The sequence below is a fragment of the Mobula birostris genome, chromosome 6 (assembly GCF_030028105.1).
Source record: "Mobula birostris isolate sMobBir1 chromosome 6, sMobBir1.hap1, whole genome shotgun sequence".
NCBI lineage: Eukaryota > Metazoa > Chordata > Chondrichthyes > Myliobatiformes > Myliobatidae > Mobula > Mobula birostris.
Genome location: NC_092375.1, coordinates 66,254,288 through 66,273,981, shown reverse-complemented (window position 1 = coordinate 66,273,981; position 19,694 = coordinate 66,254,288). Strand labels below are relative to the sequence as shown.

At 40.4% G+C, this 19,694-nt stretch overlaps 1 protein-coding gene across 12 annotated transcripts in view; it reads left to right on the top strand.

Moving 5' to 3' along the window:
- Positions 1-19,694, top strand: part of dmd (dystrophin) — a 1,961,093-nt gene that overhangs the window by 926,097 nt on the left and 1,015,302 nt on the right. For all 12 annotated transcript variants that reach the window (XM_072260552.1, XM_072260560.1, XM_072260554.1 and 9 more), the window contains one exon: positions 11,608-11,787. In XM_072260552.1, the coding sequence (XP_072116653.1) occupies positions 11,608-11,787 (180 nt within the window). The remainder of the gene's footprint in view (positions 1-11,607; positions 11,788-19,694) is intronic.

Below are 19,694 nucleotides of genomic sequence, written 5' to 3'. Positions count from 1 at the left end.
ATAACTTTCAAAGAGACAATAAAATCTTAAGTGAGTTCTGCTTTTGCTCTGGCAGAAGAATAATATTGCCATTCTCATTAATGGTGAAGCATCAAAAGATGGCTACTTGCCATATATTTTGACAGTTGCCTGGCCAGTTGGTTCAAGTTTTAATTAAATTTTAATGCAACTGTAATATAAAAGAAAACTGTTATATAAATTGGCAGTATAAAGTACTAATAATCTCATTACTATGCAAATATTCCACATTGTGGCTGAAAGAATAATCCACTGAGATATTCCAGGGCAATAAATTTTCGTTTTGAATGCCAACCATCTCCGAAGAATAGAGGGGATCTGAAATTTTCAAAGGAGGTTGGCTCATTGATATTTGTTACTCTGTCTCCAGGTAACTGCAGATGGTCTGATGGACATTTGAGTGAATCTTGTTGTCAGTACAAGCAGGGACTGTGCAGGCAATCAGACATTGTGTGGTCTTTGTGATGGAACATATGAAAGAAAATCATTGCAACAGGATAAAAACTTCAGCAATAAGAAAATGTGCATGAGTTAATAATTTCAATGCACATCAAATGAAACAGGTTGAGCTTTCTGGAATACATGAGAAAGTTCTGAGCGGGATAATATAAGTGATATGCAAAACTTCATGCTCTAATTCCACTCAATTATCAGTTCCCAATCTCTCAGGAATGGGTTTTGCACATGTTTGAATTAACTATTTTAATGCCTTGGGATATGGTGAGACCTTATCTTGGATCTGGCCATTGTCTCACTCTCGTGCAGCACAAATATTATTTGCCAAATGATGGTCAGTGCCACGCTATTACTGCTTGGAGCATTCAGATTTCAGGATTCAATTCTAGCACCGTCTGCAAGGAGTTTGTATATTTTCCCCGTGACCACGTGGGTTTGCTTCAGATGCTTTGGTTTCTTCCCACAGCCCAAATACATACCAGTTAGCAGGTTAATGGTCATTGCAAATTGTCCTGTGATTAGGCTGGGGTTAAAAAGTGGTTTGCTGGGTGGTGGAGCTCGTTGGGCCTTAAGTGCCTGTTTCATGCTCTATTTTTAAATAAATAAAATATATAAACCAAAAACTGAATGTTGTTTGGAATTGCCTAATCACCAGCAAACAGCTTTGGTAGAAGGAAGTTCAGTGATGAAATTATTGAAGATGTTGGGCTTTGGGCACTGCAGAAACTTGATGCACTGTAAATGAGCTGAATTGATTTGCCTTCAACAAGTGCAATCATCTATCTTTGTGCTTTGATTAAATTTAAGTAACAAGTGGTGTACAGCAGGAATTGGTGCTGAAATGTTTGTTGTTTATGATATATGTAATTACATGGAATGAGAACATAGCTGGCCTGATCAGTAAGTCTGTAAATGACATACAAACTGGTGAAGTGGCGGATGGCAAAGCAGATTCAAGGTTGATACAACATTGTGGGGGTGAAAGGTTCAAAGGTCCAATGTAATGCCAGAGAAATTTATACAATATACATCCAGAAACGCTTTTCCTTCACCAACATCCACAAAAACAGAGAAGTGCCCCAAAGAATGAACGACAGATAAACATAAGAACCCCAAAGTCCCCCCCAGCTCCCCTTCCTCCCACGTGTAAGTGGCAACGAACAACAATCCCCCCTCCTTCCACCAGCAAAAAAAAAGCAAGCATCAGTACCACCACTGAGCACCCAGCGTGAGCAAAGCAATAGCAAAGATGCAGACTTGCAGTTACCCCCAAAGGCTTCACGTTTCATCCGGCATTCAACATACCGCAGATTCTCTCTCTCCAAGGGAAAAGGAGGTGTTTCTGTTTTTTCTGCCAATTCTGAACTGTTCTATGTTCTGAGGCTGTCTGGGGATACAGCATGACAAATGTCAGATGGAAAGTTAAGCAGCACAATGGCAGATAAGTTTTAATCCAGACAATTGTGAGTTTACTTTTTTTGGGAAGTGAAATTCTGTTAGGATATTTAGAATACATGGCAAGGATCTTAGGAGCATTACTGTACAAAGACACCTTGGGGTACAAGTGCATAGCTCCCTGAAACTAGTGACACATGGGGATAGAGTAGTAAGGTGTCCAGTGGTGACACTCATTTGGGCAAACTTGATGCCAGTCTCTGCAATGTTCCTGAACATTGCACGCAGGTTTTCTGGCAAGGCTTCCCAAAATATCAAGACTTCCTTTTGTGCACCCTTAGCCACCCCCTGAAGCCTGCTTCATTGAAGTCTTCTAAAAAGTTTCTTGGCAGCAAAATGTGTTTGCAATGTCACCTTCCAGCAAGGTGCTGCATTCTTGCTGGAGCTTAGCTTCATGCCCAGCATGAGTTGAGTCTCACTGTGTTGCAATATTCTCAATTATGGTCCAGTGTCATCACCTGAGCTGGAGAGTTATAGGTATTCAACTAAGTGATTGTCCAGTCATCAAAATAATCTTCTTGCTTCTACACCTAGCCAAGTTGCAGTTTTAAGTTATTTCCTTTGGAGAAGGGGCAGTGGTCCTGTAAATTGTAGCTTGTAAATCAAAGGAATGCAGGGTGAGGCAGATGTACAATATGAGAGCAGGAATATAGAATGAGGATTCAGTCATTTATTACTTAACCTTCAAGAAAGAAATTGAAGGGTCTCAGTCCATTTGCTATCATGGTTAAAAAGCTATCCCCGTTGTGGTAACTGTGAAATATTGCTTGCAGGAATTGTCAGGGTGTGAGGGTAAGGTGAAGCATTTGCTTGTTTGCTTTTGATGCACAATTTTTTTTGTTTAGATTAATGAGTGTATGTGATTAACTGAGTAGTGCTCGCGGCAACTTTTGTTGGAAAAGGTTTTTGTAAAGATTTTCACTGACCATAATTGTGTGAGTAAGTTCACTGAACTTCTTGCCTCATTGGAGTTGGACGCTGGCATTCAGCTTTGTGACTATCTACTTCTGTTACTGTAGATCTGTTTGGAAGGCTTCCTGGCTCAGGTAGACATCAGATATTTCATCACTCTGCACCTTTCCACCAAGAACATTGTGCAGCTTTGAATTCTGGGAACACACTGTTTCTCAAATTGGGCTGTCACCAAATATTTCTAAAAAAATATTATTTTGCATGAATACAGGAGCCTGCTGCAGCCTTGATGCACCCCTTTAAGTCAAACTCAAGTAGTGTAGACTCCTTCTGGTAGCTTGTACATTGGCCAGTAATAATGCATCTCATCATCCAACAGTGAGAGCTAGACTGCTCCACTCTTACAGCAACCTTGCTGCTTTGAAGTCTATAGGGTCTGAACCTGAGGGGGCCAATCTCCTTGTGGGCAAGTTTACTAGAGTTGTTGGGGAGGGTTTAAACTAATTTGTCAGGGGCATGGGAACCAGAGTGAGAGGGCTGTTTGTTTACAAGCAGAGGCAGTGTGTAGTGAGACTGTCAGGAAGGACAGGCAGATGACAGGGCAACATTGATGTCAGTGGAATGAGATTAAGTGTAAAAGGAGGACAAGATTGAAAAGGGTGTTGGATGCAAGATTGAAGGTTTTATATTTGAATACGCGCAGTATACAAAATAAGTAGGTATTTTGTACTGCAGTTAGAGATTGGCAAGTATGACGTTGTAGACGTCACTGAGTCATGGCTAAAAGAAGATTATATTGGGAGCCTAACATCCAAGGATACACATTGTATCAAAAGGACAGGCAGGTAGGCAGAGAGGATTGTGTGACTCTGCTAGTTAAAAATAAAATAAAATCCTTCGAAAGAGGTGGCATAGGGTCAGAAGGTGTAGAATCCTTGTGGGTAGATTAAGAAACTGAAAGGATAAAAAGGCCCTGATGGGAGTTAAATACAGGATATGGGCTACAAATTACAATGGGAATTAGAGAAGGTTTGTTAAAGAGCAATGTTACAGTAGTCTTTGGGGTTTTTGATATTCAGGTAGATTGGGAAAATCAGGTTGGTGCTGAAGCCCAAGATAGAGAATTTATTGAATGCCTACAATACAAGATGGCTTTTTAGAGCAGGTTGTGGTTGAGCACACTGGGGGATCAGCTATTCTGTTTTGGTGTTGTATAATGAACCAGTTTTGATTAGGGAGCTTAAGGTAAAGGAACCCACTGGAGGCAGAGATCATAGTTTGATAAAATTCATTCTGCAATTTGAGTGGGGGAAACTAAGGTCAGGGGTATCAATATTACAGAAGAGTAAGGAAAATTACAGAGGCAAGAGAGAGGAACTGGCCAAAGTTGATTGGCAAGGGACATTAGCAGGAATGACAGCAGGTCAGCAATGGCTGGAGTTTATGGAAGCATTTCCGAAGGTGCAGGATAGACACATCCCAAAGAAGTAGTATTCTAATAGCAGGATGACACAATTGTGTTTGACGAGGGAAGTCAAAGCCTGCATAAAGCAAAAGAGAGGGCATAAGGTAGAGTAAAAATTAGTGGGAAGTTACAAGAACTTTTAAAAACCCACAGAAGGCCACTGAAAAACCACAAGGGACAAAAAGATGAAATATGAAGTTAAGCTAGCCAACCATATCAAAGAGGATACCAAAAGTTGTTTTTTTTTCAGATATATGAAGAGTAAGACAGGCAAGAGTAAATATTGGACCACTGGAAAATGATGCTGGAGAGATATTAATGTGGGACAAGGAAATAGCGGATGAACTGAATTAGCAATTTGCATCAGTGTTCACTGTGGAAGACACAAGCAGTATGGTGGAAGTTCAAGGGTATCAGGGAGCAGAGATGAGTGTAGTTGCTATTACTAAGAAGAAGATGCTTGGGAAACTGAAAAGTCTGAAGCTAGGTAAGTCACCTGGACTAGATGGACTGCACCCCAAGATTCTGAATGAAGTACCTGAAGAGATTCTGAAGGCATTGGAAATAATCTTTCCAGACAACTGGAAAATTATAAATGTCAATCCAACCAGGGAGAAAGGCAGATGAAAGGAAATTATAGTCTGACTTCAGTGGTTGGGAAAATATTGGAGTCAGTTGTTAAGGATGTGGTTTCGGGGTACTTGGAGGCACGTGATAAAATAGGCTATAGTCAATAAAGTTTCCTAAAGGGAAAATCTTGCCTGCCAAATTTGTTAAAATTCTTTGAGAAAATAACAAGCAGGATAGACAAAGGAGAATTGGTGGAAGTTGTGTACTTGGATTTTCAGAAAGCCTTTGACAAGGTGCCACGTGTGAGGCTGCTTAACAAGTTGTGAGCCCATGGTATTTCAGGAAAGATACCAGCATGGATAGAGCAGAGGCTGATTGGTGGGAGGCAAAGCATGGGAGTAAAGGGAACCTTTTCTGATTGGCTGCTCGTGACCAGTAGTGTTCCACAGGGGTCTGTGTTGGGACCGCATCTTTTTACATTACTTGTTGGTGATTTGGATGAAGGAATTGATAGCTTTGTGACCAAGTTTGCCAATGATACGAAGATAGTTGGAGGCACAGGTAGTTTTGAGGAAGCAGGGAGGTTGCAGAAGCGTATGAGCATCCCTAGTATCCAAGACATCTTTAAGGAGTGGTGCCTTAGGAAGGTAGCATCCATCCATTAAGGACTTCCACTACCCAAGACATGCCGTCTTCTTATTGTTACCATCAGGAAGGAGGTACGGAAGCTTGAAGGCAAACATTCAGCAATTCAGGAACAGCTTCTTCCCCTCTGCTACTTGATTTCCACTACCTCATGACCTTTTTATTTTTTTTTTGCACTGCTTACTCTACCCTGACAATTTAAAAGACATATATATACTTAATGCAGTTACAGTTTTTTCTCTATATTTATTTATCATCTGTTTCATTGCTGCCATAACATTAACAAATTTCACGTCATATGCCACTGATAATAAATATGATTCTGACTTGGGGACAGATGAGGAGAATGGGCAAAGAAGTAAGAAATGGAATAATGGAATACAGTGTCGGGAAGTGTATGGTCATGCGTTTTGGTGGAAGGAATAAAATAATAGACTATTTTCTAAAGGGGAAGAAAATTCAAAAATCAGATGTGCAGAGAGACTTGGGAGTCCTCGTGCAGGATTCCCTCAGGGTTGATTTGCAGGTTGGGTAGGTGGTGAGGAAGACAAATATATTGTTAGCATTCATTTTGAGAGGACCAGAATCTAAAACAAGGATGTAATACTGAGGCTTTTATAAGGCTATGGTGAGGCCTCACCTGGAGTACTGTGAGAAGTTTGGGCCCCTTATTTATGAGAGGACCTGCTGACATTGGAGAGGATTCAGAGGAGGTTCATGAGAGTTATTCCGGGAATGAAAGGTTTATCGTATGAGGAATGATTGATGGCTCTGGGACTTCACTTGCTGGAATTTAGAAGAATGTAGGGGATCTCAGTGAAACCTATCAAATGTTGAAAGTGTGAGATAGAGTGGATGTGGAAAGGATGTTTTCTATGGTGGGCAAGTCTGGACAAGAGGCCACGCTTTAGAATGGAGGGCTGTCCATTTTAGAACTGTGATGAGGAGGAATTTCTTTAGCTAGAGGGTGGTGAATCTGTGAAACTCATTGCCATAGGTTGCTGTGGATTCCAGGTCACTAGGTGTATTTAAGCTGGGGGTTGATAGATTTTTAATTAGTCAGGGTGGGAAAGATTTTGGGGTGCAGGCAGAAGAATGACATTGAGAGGGAAATGTATTTGCTATGATGAAATGGCAGAGCAGACTCGATGGGTCAATGACCTAATTCTGCTCCTTTGTCTTTATAGTCTGATTAACGTTTCAATTTTTATATTTGTATAAATTTTGAAGTATTTCCCTTTCAGGGTTATTGAAAGATGTTTAATGTATCTTCATTTTGCTAGATATCTAGAGTCAATATCCTTGAATGATAAATCATAAAAAACAAGATTCTTATAAAATATCCAGTAAAACATGAAGGTATTACTAAATAATGTATAAAATGAACAACCCCACAAACTGGGTTGGGGTATTTGACCACATGATCAGCTGAACAGAGAGGTATTAAATGAGGAAAGATCTGTAGAAAGTTTGAAGAATGGAATTCCTGCCAGAGCAAGAATTTGGAAAAGCATGGACATGTGGCGTATTGTGGGATTACAGAAAATGAGAGATCTGGGTAATGATAAGGTTGTAGCCAAGAATGAGAATTTTGAAATCAAGTCCCAGCATAAATTGATACCTTTGTGGCTCAGCAACAGTGGGTGAAAATCTAGTAATGTTTGGAGCAATTTAGCACTCTGATATCAGAACATTAGGTGATCTCACATTTATACTGCTTGGAATAAAGGAGATAGAATGGCATGGATTGCGCTGCAATATTGCAAAGGCGATTGAGTAACCCTTTTGATTGCCTGGTTGTTTGATTTTGTGGCCACCATAGGACCAATGTAGTGAACAGTCTGATGCAATTACGTACATTCCCTTGGGGGGGGGGGGTGCGGGTGGGGAGAAGAGTTGGATTTCCTGACGTGAGAATGGAATTGAGCAGTCTGTGCACTGTCAACAGAGTCTTCCTGAAGTTTAGATGGAGGAACGTTCTGCTTCATGGCTGCTGATGGTCAAGCAAATCCTAGTGGCGGAGAAGGGATTGAGGGAGAGTGGTACAGTGGAGTTGGGTGATAGCATGAATGATTAAATCTGCCTCTGTTATATGGGGTGATGTTGTTGAGAAACGGTAAATGAGTGAGAAGTGGGTGAGTGTCACAGATAGATACTTAGAGAGCATTGGACGTGGTTCTGTAGTAAGGGGAAGACAAGATAATTCCTTGGTATGCCTCGACAGTTAAGAGGGTGCCAAGCAACTAAGGTCTCATTCAGTTGTATGATTATGGGCAAAAGTTGAGGTTGGACTGGTCAATCATGTCAACAGCTGGAGGAAGTTGAAGGATGAGAAAGGGGGCCTTCAATTTCTGATGTAGCAAGTTACCACTGCCATTGATGAAAAGTATTTTGGTTTGTGGCAGGGTTAGAAGTTTTATGGGAAGAATTTTTGTGAAACATTAATATGACCCTGAGCAGTATCTTATGTGTTCATTAATGTTAGTAAAGATCAGACAGTCTACAAGGGTGCAACTTGTGAAGGATTGGACAGAAACAAATAATTGGTTTATAGAGAGAATTAATGTTGGCAGATTTTCAGAAAAAGGTTCTGTTTCTGAGAAGAAAGTCAGTTGGCATAAATAAACAGCGAGGAAGGAAATTTGGATGCTTCATGGCTCAAGTGAATAGGAGGTATGACTGATGGACAAGGTAAGCTTTGGAAAGCTTGAAAGGAAACTGAGAAATCTGTGATTGATCAAAATTCAAGGCATGGAGCCAGAGGAGAAGCAGAAATTCAGCTTGGTGAGAAAGGGCCAAAATGGTTGAGGCAGATGACTGAAAATGACAGACTTTGTGACAAAAGAACTTGAACTCTTCAAACTTACTATGAGGAAATGTGAAAGTTTTTTTTTTATACAACAAAATGCATGTTAATTCATATGTGGAACAATGTGGCATCTTTTTTCTCAGCCAGAATGGAAGTAATTTTCTTTCATGTCTTATGACTTAAGGTCTGAGTGAATTTGATTCTGATTTTTGTTCACATCTACCACTTTGATCAAAGCTGCGTTTTCCATTGAGTCATACAAGTTTACAGCATGGGATAGAGCTCAATGTATGTGTGCTGGTCAAAAATATAGTTGTGTCACATAATCCCACATTCCAGCTCTCTGTTCTTGGTTCTTCAAAGTCTCATCCCTGTACCATGTAAATCAGTTCAAGGTTTCAGTCATTCCAGTCTCCAATTACTGTTTTCCACAGCATTCTTTCAGAGTTCCAAAGTTAGTCTTTTCTCATAATTATAGATTTCAAACCAACATCCTCACAATCTCCTCCTCTTCCATCACATTCTTCCTGTTGTCTGACATAATGATTTTTGCTATGGATATTCAACGTGTGCTTTAATCTGATAACTTTTTCTTCGAATTGACACTGGGTGGGCAGCAGTGTGTCAAGCTGTGTAGGGCTGCTCCTTCACGTCACCAGAGGCCTGAGTTCAGTCGTTACCATGGGTGCTCTCTGCGAGCTTCTGCAATTTCTCCTTGCCATCGAGTTTCCAACCACATCTTAAGGACGTGCATCAGCAGGTTAATCAGTCACTATGAATTGTCTCCATGGTGTAGATGAGAAGTTGAAACTGCGAGGAGGGTTGGTGATTTCAGCCCAATTTAACTTCTCGCAAATAAATGCTGTCTATCCAAATATAGCCATATGTTGTCTGAAGCCAAAACAATTTATACGCAGTGGCCACTTTATTGGATACACCTGTACACCTCTACAATGTTGTGAGCCAAATCAAAGATGGTGATGATTCTGCATACAGGAGGAAGAGTGAAAATTTGGCTGAGTGGTGTCATAACAACAACCTCTCACTCAATTGTCTGCAAGACCAAGGAACTGACTGTAGACTTTAGAAGAGGGATACCAGAGGTCTGTGAGCCAGTCCTCATCAGAGGATCAGAGATGGAGAGGCAACTTTAAGTTCCAGTGTGTTACTGTTTCAGAGGACCTGTCTTAGACTCAGCACTTAAGTGCAATTGTGAAGAAAGCACGGTAGTGTTTCTGTTTCCCTCAGAACCTACGGAAATTCAGCATGACATCTAAAACTTTGACAGACTTCTATAGATGTGTAGTGGAGAGTATATGGACTGGCTGCATCATAGTCTGGTACGGAACCACCAATGTCTTTGAATGGAAAATCCGACAAAAGGTATTGGATTCAGCCCAGTGCATCACAGGTGAAGCCCTCCCAGTGATTGAGCACGTCTACGTGAAATGCTGTCATTGGAAAGTAGCATGCATCATCAGAGATCCTCAACCACTCAAGACGTCCCCTGTTCTCACTGCTGCCATCAGGTAGAAGGTTCAAGAGCCTCAGGATTCGAACCACCAGGTCCAAGAACAGTTACTAACCCACAACCATCAGGCTCTTGAACAAAGGGGATAACTACACTCACTTGCCCATCCATTGAGATATTTTCACAGCCAATGATCTCACTTTAAGGACTGTTCATCTGGTTATTTCATGTTCTTATTATGTATTGCTATTTATTTACATTTACACAGTTTGTTGATCTTTCATTGATCCTATTATAGTTACTATTCAATAAATTTGTTGATTATGTCCACAGGAAAATGAATCTCAGGGTTGTGTAAGGTGACATGTATGTACTTCGATAATAAAATTTACTTTGAACATTGAACATCTGCTCATTAATCCAAATGTCTAATCAGCCAATCATGCAGCAGCAACTCAGTGCACAAAAGCATCCAGACATAGTCAAGAGATCAGTAAACATCAGAATGGGAAAGAAATGTGATCTAAGTAACTTTGACTGTATAATGATTGTTGGTACCAGAGAAGGTAGTTTGAGTATCTCAGAAACTGCTGATTTTCACAAGCAAAAGTCTCCAGAGTTTACGTAGAATGGTGCAAAAAGCAAAATACATTCAGTGATCAGCAGTTCTGTGGGTGAAAACACCTTTTCAATGAGAAAGGTCAGAGGACAATGACCAGACTGGTTCAAGCTGACAGGAAGGCAGCATTAACTCAAATTACATTGGTGGTGTGCAGAGGGGCATCTCTATACGTGCAACTCAGAACATCGAAGTGGATGGGCTGCAGCAACAGAAGTCCATGGGAATACACTCAGTGGCCTCTCAGGAGGAACCTCATAAAGTGGCCACTGAGTGTATATCCATTCCTTAACATGCTAAATACTCTAATTATTCTACAAAATCTTTCAGAGCAGATCTACCAGCATCTTTGAAACAATGTCAGTTTGAATGTTACTCAAACCACCGTTGATGGCTGTGGTGTGTCATGATTTACTCTGGAGATTAAAGTCAATGGGGATCATGTCCACTGACTAGACTGAAAAAGCAGCACCAAGGAAGATGGCTGTAACTCAAAGAGAAATCACCTCAGCTCTGCATGTTATTGCTGAAGTTCCTCACAACATATACCATGTTCGGGATCAGTCTACAGACGAGGATAGCAGTCCTGGGTATTTGTCAAACAATAGCTCAGCATGGTACTGTGCAAAGAACACGTGGCAGTTGATGTGAAACTCTTCCAACACAAATACAAGATAGGTCCTGACCTACCAAAGGGGGCCTAACAGTGTACACAGACGTGGAGGGGGTAGGAGCCATAGGGGTACTCGGAATTGATTGCACAATACAAAATCTCAAGGTATCAGATCAAATGTTGGCAAGAAAGTCTTTCCAGGGTGATCACCTACCAGGTGGTTGATCAGTGCTCATTCATGTTCTCGGAAGAACTCTCCCATGCATAGTGTATCCTGTACTCCTACTCCATCACCAAGAAAGGCTTGGCAGCAGCACCATCAACCAAATGTCTTAATCAAGAATATCAAGCTTGTGTCAATAGAAAGATGCAATGTGCCGCAGGAAGGTTTCCATTGCTCTTTTGTTTTCGATGAGAAGGAGAACTTTCATATCCAACAATATAAAAGGTGTATTGTGGGGGGAGGTGGAATATAGCTGATTAGGATGTTTCTGATCATCATTACTTTAATGTCCTTTTTAAAAATCTTCATTGGTTCCTTATTCTACATTAACATGATCTTCTTGTTTTATAGGGTACACAGAAAGATATAGAGAAGCGGCGGCTACTGCTGAACAGCATCACAGAGACTGGTGAGAGTCTGAAGGCCATGTTGGGCAAGAGTAACAATGTTGTTGATGATAAACTCAGTCTGTTGAACTGTAACTGGATAGCAGTCACATCACGGGCCGAAGAATGGCTTAATCTTCTGCTGGTGAGTAATTCTGAACATCTCTTTTTGCAGGCAAACATTTGCAGAGTGCTATACATTACCAAATGTTGAAAGGCAAACTCTAGAGTGGACATGGAGAAGATATTTTCAGTATTAGGGGAACCTAGGACCAGAGAGCACAGCCTTAGATTAGAAGGATGTCGCTCTAGAACAAGAGATGAGAATGAATTTCTTTATCAAGAGGATGGTGAATTTGTGGAACACATTGTCACAGATTGCCATGGAGGCCAGGACATTGGACAGACTTAAAGCAGATATGAAAGGTTTTTGATTGGTTAGCATGTCAAAGGTTACAGGGAGAAGGCAAGGGAATGAGATTGAGAGGGAAAATAAAACAGAAATATTTGAATGTTGGAGTTCAAATGGCCTAATTCTGCACCAAAGTCTGAGGTCATGTATGATATAATCTTCACTTAACCTCAGTAAGAAAAAGGAATTGATTGTGGACCAGGAAGGGGAAGTTGGGACAACATACAGCAGTCCTCATCAAGGGGCCAGCAGTGGAAAGAGTGAGCAGTTTCAAGTTCCTGGATGTCAATATGTGTGAAGATCGATCCTGATCCCAACATATGAAGAAGACACACTAGTGGTTATATTTCACGAAGAGTTTGAGGAGATTTAGTATGTCACTGAAGACTGGTAAATTTCCCCATTCTGACTGGCTGCATCCTCATCTGGAATAGAGGTAAAAATGCACAGCATCAGAAAAACCTGCAGAGGATTGTAAACTCAGCCAGCTCCATCAAGAGCACTCGTCTCCCCTCCATCAAGGAGAAGTTGGCATCTATCATTAAGGACCCTCGCTTTCCAGGACATGCCCTTTTCTCATTGCTATCATCAGAGAAGAGCCTGAAGATAGACACTCAAAACTTTAGGAACAGCTTCTTCCTCTCCACTGTCCATGATTTCTGAACTGTCCATGAATACGACCTATTTTGCTTTCTTTTTGCACTACTTATTTCTTTAAGTTGTAACTTATTGTATGTACTGTAAAACAACAAATTTCATGATATGTGTCAATGGCAATAAATCTGGTTCTGATGACCAGAGCATCAGAGGATCCTGCGTAGAATTGGGTGCAGATTCAACAAATTTCAGCCTGAATGGTGAAAGGGAGATAATTGAACAGACAGAAGTTATCCCTTTAAAGTTAAAAAAACATTTGAAAGGAACCTATTGTGTATTTGAAAATGGTTATTTGGATGTTCTCAACAGTATTGCAGCTTTCAGAAAATACTAGAGCTATTTAAGGTTAGCGAATTCTGTAAGTTTCTAGAGTACACGTCATGTGGCAATTTGCCACTTATTGCTTTCATTGAAGTTAGTGGAAATTAAAAAAAAAGATCGGGCGCACTTAGGCTTGTGAGGGAGAGCACCCTGCTGATACAGCAGCTAAAACAATAATGATTCATGTTACTATCCCTGTGGAAATACTTTACAGCAGCTAATGGAGTTTCACTACAGCAGTGCTGCATATAGTGATAATTGCTCAATTGATTGAATAATTACAGCCTATCAATAGACACAGATTATGTGCATGCTGTTTGCAAAGATTCCAAAATTTGCTACAATAAAATTGGAATTAATTTATTGAATCATCCTGATTAAGACTGGAATTCCTCTTTGCAGCTTTTAACATTGTGATGAACAGAACTCCTGAATTAATCAGATATTATCAATTCATTGATTTGAGGTCCAGCTTTAATTAATTAATATAATTCCGTAATTTGCCTAAAAAACTTGGTCAGAGATGAGTTTGGACATCTCTCTAAGCTCTTATTTCACCATTTCTCAAGATGCAAACTGCATTTGGACAATAATTTATATAATTTGGAACTATTATATAACATATACTGTTTCAGTAGTATCTAATTCCATCGAACACAGATTGTTGAGAGGGAAAAGATATACGTTCAATAGCCACTATATTAGGTATTACTTGTACCTAATAAAGTGGCCACTGAGTGTATGGTTATGGTCTTTTGCTGCTGTAGCTCATTCACTTCTTCGCAGTATTCTCTGTAAACTCTAAAGACTGTGCATGATAATTCCAGGAGATAAGCAATTTCTGGGATGCTGAAACCACCCCGTCTGACACCAACAATCATTGCATGGTCAAAGTCACTTAGATCACATTTCTTCCCTATTCTGATGTTTGGTCTGAATAACAACTGAACCTCTTGACCATGTCTGCATGCTTTTATGCATTGAGTTGCTGCCACATGACTGGCTGATTAGTTATTTGGATTAATGGCAAGTGTATAGGTATATCTTATAAAATGGTCACTGACTGTTTATTTGCTTGTAAAGAACAGGTTCGATAGTAAATATTTCCAATCACCAGTGTTTCCTAACCTTATTTAGCCCAATGCCCCCCCCCCCAATAGCACCTTCATACTTTCCAATGCCACTCTTAGGCACAATATACTTTCCGGTGCCCCCATAGTGTATAAACATGTCTGCCATATGCTAAAATGAGAAACATGATTTCTGCTTTAATTTTTTATTTGTCTTTAAACTTACACAGTACTGGTGTGCTTTACAGCAGCTTTGATATTAATGTGATCTTTGAACTTGATGGTTTTTAGCAAGTGTTGAAATACCTGGTTCAAGTTGTGACAGGAAAAGCCTTAGGTCCCCATGCATGATAATGTTCAAGTGTTTTCTGGGATTTTTTTTAGTATGTGGTTCACTGTACTGTAACCTCTTTGAAAAAGGTAGGAGGATAAAAATGCAATGAAGGGCAGACTGGCTCTTTTCCAAAGACCAGAAAACTTTGTATGACAGTGTAGCCACATACTACCAAAACCGACGTTTTTGAAAAGAATTTTTGCTGCTTCATCATTCTGAATTTAGATAATTTCTTCTTGGAAGCTCTCCTCCTGTTCTTCCACCTTGTAAAGAAGTGGGTTAATTACCCATTCTGGAATTTCCAAATCATTCAAATCTTTGAATTGATTCTGAAAATCCTTCTTCAGTTACTGTGGGTGTAAACAGTACTTTTGCAAGTCACTGTCTGTAAAAGAGAGTGCCATACTTTCCATGTAGGGTAACTGTGAGAACATTCTTGTCCCAATGTGGTGCTTATATATTTCCCATTTTCTGATGAAAGTAAACACTGCACATTTTGTCTGAATTAAATTCAAATGCTCGCCCTACATTTTCATATTTAGTGTGTTCATATTGTCATACAGATTGGCTAGGTATGGTACATCTCCATGTAGAAGTTAAATTTTGTTTCCGAATCTCCTGTCGACTGAGCAAAAATTCAACCACGTGTCAAAAAGGTCAAAGAAGTGTTTTAAGCAGCAGCTATTTGACAGCCAAAGCACTTCAGTGTGAAGAAACAGGCATTCAAACTCTTCATCATTTTCTTGGCATAACTGGCGAAATATTCTGCTATTTAATGGATGAGCTTTAATTTTGTTGACAGCAGATATCACAAGCGTTATGATTGAATTAAGTCACTGGCTGAGGTTTTGGCTGTGAGATATTGATGATGAATTACACAATGGATTGCAAACAGACTTGGAATCTCTTTTTTTATAAATGCCACTAAACCAGCCTGATGACCTGTCATAAATGTTGCTCCATCTGTAGCATAAGAAATCTTCTTCCTAATCGGAATACTTTTACCCTCAATAAATATTTTGAGCTCATCGTAGATTGATTCTCCGCTGATACTTGTTTTTTCTTTTCACAAAAGAGAATCTCTTCATAAACTTCTCCATTTTTGATAAACCATATATATGCCATTAGCAATGCCTTGTCTTGCACAGTTGACTCATCCATTTGTATTCAAATTCAGTTTTTTGTAGCTCTGTGCATAGTCAATACTCAATGCCTTCACTCATCACTACGATGAGCTGTAGAGTTATTACTCAAAGGAATTGATTTTAAAATACTGGTATCTGTTTTGAGAACAATGGTTAACACTTCTGATACAGCAGGCAATATTAATCTTTCACCAGTTGTCTGAGATTTTCCACACATTGCTATCATTTTGGAAATGTTATAAGAAGCAATGAGACCACTATCAAGGTCATTTTTAGCTTTCTTGGCAAATGACTTGAGTGTGCAACGCTTTTCAATTGCTTCTTTCATCTTATGGAACTGGATTATACCATAAATAGCCTTTTCAGGGTGTACTTCATGGAAGTGTTCCTGAAATCTTGATGGTTTCATGGCTTCATTAGACAGTATAGTATTACGAATAAGACACATGGGGTGTCACTGATCTGATGGGAACGGAATAAATCTATGCTCTAGCTATGTAACATTGTATTGATGCACCTCCTGTAGTTTCTGGTTCTCAGCAGAATTCAAGGCTTCACCCCCTTCAGAATCATAGAGATCGTGTCATGCTTACTTATCCATCATTAACGGGGCTAAACTGAAATATAAAATTAAGACAAACTGGGAAGGCCTTTTGGATGTTGACAATGGCAGTGAGTTAACATGGTCGATCAGGTCTTGTGCTTCAAGTTGGGGTGCTGCTTACCACCCCACTTCTCCCCCCCCCAAGAATCTTGAATACCCCCTGATGACTTCTATTTCCCATAATGCCCACTTAGGACATGCAACCTCCCCCTTGGCGGGGAGCAACCCCCATTGGGAATCGCTGCCATGTACTAAGCTTTTAAAGAAAGCTAGGGAACGGAAAAATCAGGTGAATGAGTAAGGAAGAATGTCAAACTTGGTTCTGGAGAATAAGGTGGAAAATTGAATTAGCGGTGGTCATAGTAAGATAAGATTTAGCATTGCAGTGGAATAGAGTAAGGCTCACTCCTTGGTAAAAATATTTAATTAGGGCAGGCCTGTTTAAAGGGATGATTATAGAAAATTGGAATCAAAGTTGGTATTGCACTGAAGGAGAAGTTGGTTTTATTAGAGTCTATTTATATTTCCATGAAGAAGAACAAAATAAAGCAGCAACACTCACAACACGCTGGAGGAACTCAGCAGGTCGGGCAGCATCTGTGGCCGAAACGTTGACTGATCGTTTCCACGGATGCTGCCCAACCTACTGAGTTCCTCCAGCGTGTTTTGAGTGTTGCTTTGACCCCGACATCTGCAGAGTATTTTGTGTTTAAAATAAAGCAGAAAGAAAGGCCATGTGTTAGGAGTCAACTTATTAACACGGGTAAAAACCAGGATGAATATAGAAAGTAAAAATTGAAGCAAAGGAAGCAAAAAGGATAAATGATTTAAAAGAAACTCATACTGTAAACTTGGAAATGAAATCTATGTACCTTTGCCAAACACGTGAACTGAAATATTGAATAAAAACAAAGGTTTGTGCTGATCAGGGACTAAAATGAAGATGTGAGAAATGCAGCTACAATCTGTGCAAAGTCATCAAGGCAGCGAAACAACAATAGAGAGAGAAGATTCAGACTCAACTATCCACCAACAGCACACGCAGCTTATGGCAAAGTCTGCACACCATCACAGACTTCAAAGCTAAACGCAGTGGAGTGTCCAACATCAATGCCTCTCTCCCAGATGAGCAAAATCTTTTTTACGCTCGATTCGATGTCACCAATACTGAGCCCCTGAGGAGACCTGCAGATGATGCGACCAGCAGCTTGGTCATCTCTGAAGCCGAAGTACGCAGGTATTTCCAATGGGTGGAAGTCGCAAGGCCACAGGACCGGATGGCGTCGCAGGGCGAGTACTCAGGATCTGCATGGCACAACAGGCGTGCTTACAGACATTTTTAATCTCTCCCTCTCCCAATGTAGAGTGCCCTCCTGCTTCAAAGCATCCACCATTGTTTCTATACCTAAAAAGACCAAGGTAGCATGTCTGAACAACTGGTGTCCTGTCGCACTCACCTCAATAATAAGCAAATGCTTTGAGAGGCTGGTCATGGACTACATCTTCAGCATACAAACACCCAAACTGGACACCCTACAGTTTGCCTACCGACACAACCGACTGACAGATGACGCAATAGCCACAGCTCTACACACCTTCCTTAAGCATGTGGAGAATAGGGATGCTTATGTGAGAATGCTGCTCTTGGACTACAGTTCAGCATTCAATTCTATAATACCTTCCAGGCTTGACAAGAAGCTCAGAGACCTCGGCCTTTACCCTGCCTTGTGTAGCTGGATTCTGGGCTTCCTGTCAGATTGCTGACAGGTAGTAGAAGGGGGAAACCTCACCTCTGCCCCCTGACTGTCAACACAGGTGCCTCTCATGGCTGTGTACTAAGCTCCCTCTCTCAGTGTTGCAAAAACAAAGGAGTTGGTTGTGGACTACAGGAGGAATGGAGACAGGCTAGCCCCTATAGACATCAATGGATCTGGGGTTGAGAGGGTGAACAGCTTTAAGTTCCTTGGCATCCACATCACCGAGGATTTCACGTGGTCTGTACATCCTGGCTGCGTGGTGAAAAAGGCACAGTAGTGCCTCTTTCACCTCAGATGGTTGAGGAAGTTTGGTATGGCCCCCCCCAAATTCTAAGATCTTTCTATAGGGGCACAATTGAGAGCATCCTGACTGGCTGTGCCACTGCCTGGTATGGGAACTGTACCTCCCTGAATCGCAGGACTCTGCAGAGAGTGGTGCGGACAGCCCAGCGCATCTGTAGATGTGAACTTCCCATTATTCAGGATATTTACAAAGGCAGGTGTGTAAAAAGGGCCTGAAAGATCATTGGGGTCCCGAGTCACCCCAACCATCAACTGTTCCAGCTGCCACCATCTGGGAAATGGTACCGCAGCATAAAAATCAGGACCAACAGGCTCTGGGACAGCTTCTTCCACCAGGCCATCAGACTGATTAATTCATGCTGATACAACTGTATTTCTATGTTATATTTACCATCCTGTTGTACATAATATTTATTATAAATTATTATAATTGCAAATTGCACGTTTAGACAGATGTAATGTAAAGATTTTTACTCTTCATGTACATGAAGGATGTAAGTAATAAAGTCAATTCAATTCATTTGAGTGTGGCTGGTTTAAACAAGGTAGAAAATACTGCTGAATTCACTCAGTGCAAATGGGATACGTCTTGGGTTGCTTATGGAAGAAAGGATGGAAATTTTGGAGTTATTAGCCACAATCTCCAGATGATATCTCAAAATTAGTAAACTACAAACATTCCACACTTGTGAATATAATGTTTATACAAATCCAGCAATTGCAGACAGGTTAGCTTAACATCATTTGTGGGTAAAGTTTTAGAGATTATCGAGGAGAGAATCGGCAGTCACTTGTGCAAATGCTGAATGATTAAAGAAAGCCACAATATATTTATTAAAGGGAAATCATGTTTAACTTATGTGATAAAGTGTTTTTTGATGAGGCCCAGTTATGGGAGGTGGGTTGTCATAACAGATCTGTCATCAAGATAAAAGGCTTCTTGTATATTAATATCTTGGATGTACAAGGCGCTATTGCTGCAGTTGACTTTGAACTTAGAAGCATGGTGAATCATGAGGAGGATGATAATTGATTTGGTAAAGCTGATGAAGTGCATGAAGATGTGTCCCATGAAATTCAACATAGGAATAGTGTTATCTATCAGTCCGTAGACATGGGTAAATTGTGGAAGGTGGCTGGGTCATATGCAAAAGAAGTTGATAAAGCATATGAGACCCTGAGCTTTATAAATGGGGGCACAACATTAAAGAGCAGGAAAGTCATATCTCTGTATAAAACTCAATTTGGATCATAACTGAAGTTTTGACTCCAATTCTGGTTACTGCACTTTCAGAATAGTGTGAAGGCCTGTGAAAGGGCGCAGAGCGATTTACTGGATGGTTCCTACAATAAAGAACTTTAGTTAAATTGATGGAGTGGGGAAATTTAGGTTGTTATCATTGCAAGTGGGCAGGTTGAAAAGAGATCTGACTACAAAAGGTACAGATA